The sequence below is a fragment of the Oncorhynchus keta genome, chromosome 9, assembly GCF_023373465.1.
Source record: "Oncorhynchus keta strain PuntledgeMale-10-30-2019 chromosome 9, Oket_V2, whole genome shotgun sequence".
In the NCBI taxonomy this organism is placed as follows: domain Eukaryota; kingdom Metazoa; phylum Chordata; class Actinopteri; order Salmoniformes; family Salmonidae; genus Oncorhynchus; species Oncorhynchus keta.
In genome coordinates, this window is record NC_068429.1 from 21,733,912 (window position 1) to 21,740,722 (window position 6,811).

The 6,811-nt window shown below is 41.2% G+C and overlaps 1 protein-coding gene across 4 annotated transcripts in view; it reads right to left on the reverse strand.

The window, feature by feature from the left end:
- LOC118387400 (tetratricopeptide repeat protein 33-like) overlaps window positions 1-6,505 on the reverse strand; it is a 45,015-nt gene extending 38,510 nt beyond the window's left edge. Inside the window, exons 1-2 of one of the 4 annotated variants that reach the window (XM_035775729.2) lie at window positions 6,369-6,505; window positions 5,706-5,924 (exon numbers count right to left, since the gene is read on the reverse strand). In XM_035775729.2, the coding sequence (XP_035631622.1) occupies window positions 5,706-5,923 (218 nt within the window). In that variant the 5' untranslated portion in view covers window position 5,924; window positions 6,369-6,505. The other 3 variants (XM_052525467.1, XM_035775731.2, XM_035775728.2) reach the window with 3 other exon arrangements.
- Between the last annotated feature and the right edge of the window lie 306 nt (window positions 6,506-6,811).

Below are 6,811 nucleotides of genomic sequence, written 5' to 3' on the forward strand. Positions count from 1 at the left end.
GTATTTTCTGGTAAAAATACCTTGTTGACAGTGCATTCTTCTGGTCTCTTATGTAGCAGGCATAAAAGACACACATACCGGACTCGTAACTGTGCAGTGGATTATGCTCATTGTTGTTAATTATCACCTTTTCTGCACTAAACTATGTAGAACATTGGCCTGCTGGAAACGACAACTCCCTAGTACATTGCACAGTTCAAGCTGGATCTGATTTATATCTAGAGAAACTGCAGTAAAATGTGTGCATTAAGCCCGCAGAAATTATTATTATTTATTTTAATAATTTAATTCAAATAACTGCACAAAATGGAACTGAAATATTTGAACCAATGTCGGTCAATTAGTTGTTTTAAAAAAACGATTCATCCCTCAGCACTAGAGCAGGCACACTTTCCTGTAGGCTTAGATTGAAAAGATGGCAAATAGGAGTGGCAATATCTTCAGCTATAATCCTCAGTAATTTTCCATCCAAGTTGTCAGACCCAGGTGGCTTGTAATTTTTTATAAAGATTATAGTCTATCATCTCTTCCACACTCACTTTACGGAATAAAACATTACAATGCTTGTCTTTCATAATTTTGTCAGTTATGCATGGATATGTAGGTTCAGAATTTGTTGTGGGAATGTCATGCATAAATTTGCTAATCTTGCCAATTAAAAAAATCATTAAAGTAGTTGGCAACGTTAGCCAGCTGGAACTAGCTAGATAGCACCGATTCTCCATATGAAGTCGAGACGTAGGGCATTGTGGGTAGTTCCAAAGATATCCGGAAATAAGTTAATAAATATGTAAAAACACTAAAACATAACTGTGTTTGTGGTTAAAGATAACCAGACCAGAACTAAGTGACTGAGTCTTTGACCATACTGTGTTGTTTGGTAGTAAAAAAAAATAATAATAATAATTTTCCCTACCTTTTAATGAAAGCATGCAACAATAGCAAGCCTTTCGTCTTACAGTCAAAGCGGTATAACCTATTATTGAACATGCAACTCCAGTAATGAAGCAGCTACTTAAACATAATTTTCAAACATTAGTCAAAAATCAATTTGTGGGAAAACACAGGTCTAATGAGCCTACCTATTGAGAGCGGTTCCATATACAGTGGGGCAAAAAAGTATTTAGTCAGCCACCAATTGTGCAAGTTCTCCCACTTAAAAAGATGAGAGGCCTGTAATTATCATCATAGGTACACTTCAACTATGACAGACAAAATTAGAATAAAAAAATCCAGAAAATCACATTGTAGGATTTTTTATGAATTTGCAAATTATGGTGGGAAATAAATATTTGGTCACCTACAAACTAGCTCTCACAGACCTGTAACAACTTCTTTAAGAGGCTCCTCTGTCCTCCACTCGTTGCCTGTATTAATGGCACCTGTTTGAATTTGTTATCAGTACAAAAGATACCCGTCTACAACCTCAAACAGTCACACTCCAAACTCCACTATGGCCAAGACCAAAGAGCTGTCAAAGGACACCAGAAACAAAATTGTAGACCTGCACCAGGCTGGGAAGACTGAATCTGCAATAGGTAAGCAGCTTGGCTTGAAGAAATCAACTGTGGGAGCAATTATTAGGAAATGGAAGACATACAAGACCACTGATAATCTCCCTCGATCTGGGGCTCGATGCAAGATCTCACCCCGTGGCGTCAAAATGATCACAAGAACGGTGAGCAAAAATCCTAGAACCACACGGGGTGACCTAGTGAATGACCTACAGAGAGCTGGGACCAAAGTAACAAAGCCTACCATCAGTAACACACTACGCCGCCAGGGACTCAAATCCTGCAGTGCCAGACGTGTCCCCCTGCTTAAGCCAGTACATGTTGAGGCCCGTCTGAAGTTTGCAAGAGAGCATTTGGATGATCCAGAAGAAGATTGGGAGAATGGCATATGGTCAGATGAAACCAAAATATAACTTTTTGGTAAAAACTCAACTCATCGTGTTTGGAGGACAAAGAATGCTGAGTTGCATCCAAAGAACACCATACATACTGTGAAGCATGGGGGTGGAAACATCATGCTTTGGGGCTTTTTTTCTGCAAAGGGACCAGGACGACTGATCCGTGTAACGGAAAGAACGAATGGGGCCATGTATTGTGAGATTTTGAGTGAAATCCTCCTTCCATCAGCGAGGGCATTGAAGATGAAACATGGCTGGGTCTTTCAGCATGACAATGATCCCAAACACATCGCCCGGGCAACAAAGGAGTGGCTTCATAAGAAGCATTTCAAGTTCCTGGAGTGGCCTAGCCAGTCTCCAGATCTCAACTCCATAGAAAATCTTTGGAGGGAGTTGAAAGTCCGTGTTGCCCAGCAACAGCCCCAAAACATCACTGCTCTAGAGGAGACCTGCATGGAGGAATGGGCCAAAATACCAGCAACAGTGTGTGAAAACCTTGTGAGGACTTACAGAAAACGTTTGACCTCTGTCATTGCCAACAAAGGGTATATAACAAAGTATTGAGAAACTTTTGTTATTGAACAGATAAACATTTTGTTATTAAAAACAAATATTTTCTTTTTTTCCATTTTGTCTGTCATAGTTGAAGTGTAATGATGACTAGGATCTTTTTTGTGACTTTGGCTTCTTTTTGGGCAGAGATAAAAAATCTCCTTTAGAAACTTGATATGAAAATCAATAATAATAGGATTGTGACTTTGGCTTCTGGGCAAAAAAAGAAAGTTGATATGAAAATGGTCTTTATAAAATAATTGCCTCCACGTTTCTAAGGTTGGATTTTGGCTACTCTGAAGCAACATAAGACATGCCTCATTATTTGAAGTAATGTAAAATGTTTAGGTTTCAAACAATTGTACTGTCTCAAGCTCACATTGCAAAGTGGTGCGTGATGAGCTGAAGCCTGCCTGCCTGCCTACCATTGCCTATAGCCTATGCACTCGAATGACAAAAATAAAAACATGATGTCTTTATAAATCGGTGCAATGAACAGTTTAAACACATGATTGGATTTAGAATGGTTATTTATTGACCAATGACTGGGCTTATAAAAATTACATGTTTTGAGGAGCTGCTCACTATGACAGCCTAGTTTGAAGAGCAGAATAGCCTATGTATGCTGTGCGTGTGTGATAAATATATTGAACAAAAATATAAAACGCAACATGTAAAGTGTTAGTCCCATGTTTCATGAACTGAAATAAAAGATCAGACATTTTCTATACGCACAAAAAGCTTATTTCTCTCAAAATCTGTGCACAAATTTGTTTACATCCTTGTTAGTGAGCATTTCTCCTTTGCCAAGATAATCCATCCACCCGACAGGTGGCATATCAAAAAGCTGATTAAACAGCATAATCATTACGCAGGTGCACCTTGTGCTGGGAACAATAAAAGGCAACTCTAAAATGGGCAGTTGTCACACAACACAATGCCACATATGTCTCAAGTTGAGGGAGCGTGCAAATGGCATGCTGACTGCAGGAATGTCCACCAGAGCGGTTGCCAGAGAATTTAATGTTAATTTCTCTACCATAAGCCTCTTCCAACATCATTTTAGAGAATTTGGCAGTATGTCCAACTGGCCTCACAATCGCACACCACATGTAACCACGTCAGCATAGCACCTTCACATGCTGCTTCTTCACCTGTGGGATCGTCTGACAGCTGATGAAACTGTGGGTTTGTAGAACCAAAGAATTTCTGCACAAATGGTCAGAAACGGTCTCCGGGAAGTTCATCTGTGTGCTCATTGTCCTCACAAGGGACTTGGCCTGACGGCAGTTCAGCGTCGTAACCGATTTCAGTGGGCAAATGCTCACCTTTGATGGCTACTGGCACGCTGGAGAAGTGTTCAGATTCACCCGGATGAATCCAGGTTTCAACTGTACTGGGCAGATGGCAGACAGTGTGTATGGCGTCATGTGGGCGAGTGATTTGCTGATGTCATTGTTGTGAACAGAGTTCCCCATGGTTTTGGTGGGATTATGGTATGGGCAGGAATAAGCTACCGACAACGAATACAATTGCATTTTATCGATGGCAATATGAACGCACAGAGATACAGTGATGAGATCCTGAGGCCCATGTCATGCCATTCATCCGCCGCCATCACCTCATTTTTCAGCATGACAATGCACAGCCCCATGTCGCAAGGATCAGTACACAATTCCTGGAAGCTGAAAAGGTCCCAGTTCTTCCATAGCCTGCATACTCAGCAGACATGTCACCCATTGAGCATGTATGGGATGCTCTGGATCAATGTGTATGACAATGTGTTTCAGTTCCTGCCCATACCCAGCAACTTCCCATTGAAGAGTGGGACACAATTCCACAGGCCACAACCAACAGCCTGATCAACGGAGATGTGTCACGCTGGATGAGCCAAATGGTGGTCACACCAGATACCGACTGATTTTCTGATCCACAACTGCAAGATACATGATGAACAGCGAAAATACACACGCCAATTTAATTCCACTACAATATGCAAATGAACCTATATACTGTTAAGCATGACCGGTCAAATGTGACTTGTTTCAGGAAACTAAGCGCATGTCACGCGTCACTACTTCACGGGCGAGGCATTTGAATGTAAACATGCAGAAATGCCTTCTGGAACATGTGAACTTTCATGTGCCTTAATAACAAACTTGTATGCCATCTGTACATATGAATACAATTTTAAAATTATGAGCAGTTGGTTTAGCCACAGAAAAGAGAGGGACCTTCCCGCTAGCCATGATTGGCTGAGATAATGGATGGAGAGATGAGTTCGGATTGGTCTGCCACGTAGCACGCTTCTGTCTATAACATGAGCTGCTCAGTATTTGAAAGGTAATTATTTCTCATGCAGCTTTAAAAAAAAAAAAGATATCACAAAGAACTGCAAAAGTGTTGCTCTACTTTTCTGGAGGTCAGAGTTTTGAAATCAGTGGAATGCCCGGTGAAAGCAGAGTATGAGTGCTAAGGAGATAATTCTGGCATTGTACAAAACACCTGTCTCTTCAAACTAGGCCAACGAGAGTGTCCAAGTTCTAAAATTCTCAGGTAGAATGCCCTGCTTTTATTTCGTCACACTCACAACCGTAAGTTATTTTATGTAATTAGCTCGCCATTAACTTGTAAATAACGATCTTGTTGTGAGTTTATTTCCTGGAATAATAAACACAAATTAGCTTAAGTTATTTGAACTGACTAGCCCGCTAGCTAGCTAACTAACAAGCTAGAAACGAACCAAAACCTTGCTTAGAAAGTTGCCTGGTTTGCTAGATTGACATACGCTCCAGAGCGATGCAGCGGTCTAAGGCACTGCATCTCTGTGCAAGACGCGTCACTACAGTCCCTGGTTCGAATCGAGGCTGTATCACATCCGGCGGTGATTTAGAGTCGGCGCACAATTGGCCCACCGTTGTCCGGGTTTGGCCGTCATTGTAAATAAGAATATTTTCTTAACTGACTTGCCTAGTTAAAAAAAATGTTAAACGCTAAATTCATGTTTAGAACGGATGGGTTTATTGGTGCTACTATTTTTGACCACCAGGCTGCTGATGTTTTGCAGCCTGTAGTTTTTCTGTTATTACTTTATCATAACGATAAAAAGTTTGATGTCGGACGAGAATAGAATGTTCATGATGTCACTGCGACAACTGTCTATTATACCTATCTTGAGTTGGTACTCTTGCCAAAAATGAAACAAGACCATCAGGACCTTGGACAAAGCCGTCACCCTCACCTGCCCTCTTGTGCCAGCACCGTCCCTTCCTCCTTCAGCCTGTTTCCCTTCGCAGCGCAGTCCTCCAGGAGGGCTTCACGGCGCCGCTTGATAGCATGTAGCCAGTCCACCTCGTCCACTCCATCCTCCTCTGGCTTTTCCGCCGCGGCTTCAAACTGCTGCACCGCTGCCTTGCACACCCGCTCGCCCACTTTCCTCTTCCAGCCGAACGAAGCCATCCTGTACATACATGACAGTAAATGAGCTGTAGGCTTGTGAAACCTCAGCATGCAAATAGCCCGCTACTTCTGCTAACATACACTTGAGACTTGTAACCTGAAGTTTGGGATGACAGTCAGGTTTCTTGACGTTGAATTAGGTAGCTAGCAAGCATGTACGTTGAAAGTGAAGGGCTATACGGATACTCTTACGTGCAAACCAACTAGCCAAAACCATTAACCCTGACCCTAACCTAAATAATTTGAACAAATCCTGAAAATAACGTTAAATATCGGTTTGCACGTCAGGAGTGTCATAGCTAGCATGCTAACGTTAGCTAGCTATACGCTGGCTAGAAAATAGGTACAAGCGCTAACGTTTGTTAACCTGGATAACTAACTAATTGTTGACCAAATGCATTTGATTTAACATGTGGCTGTATATATTTGGTTAAAACGCAATTACCTATGCTGCTGTGGCTATTGCTACGCTTTCAACTTTCTAATTAACCCGGAAGCTCTTGTGATTGTAAACACATGTAAAGGGACAGTACGGATATTTTGAAGTCATTTGTAAGGTGTATGATAGGAACAGCACAGCTATTTCGAAAAGTCTGGTCTAGATATGTTTTTGGCAATCTTCCTCTTTTGTCAGTTATAAGTAGATAGCTCTGCTTCTCAAACATACATCTGCAGTTGTAGACATGGAATCACTGGCCACTTTTTAATAATGGAACACTAGGCACTTTGTTTACAAACTGCTATACTCATCCCATATGTACAGTTGAAGTCGGACGTTTACATATACCATAGCCAAATACATTTATACTCAGTTTTTCACAATTCCTAAAAATACCCTGTTTTAGGTCCGTTAGGATCACCACTATTTTAAGAATTAAATGTCAGAAT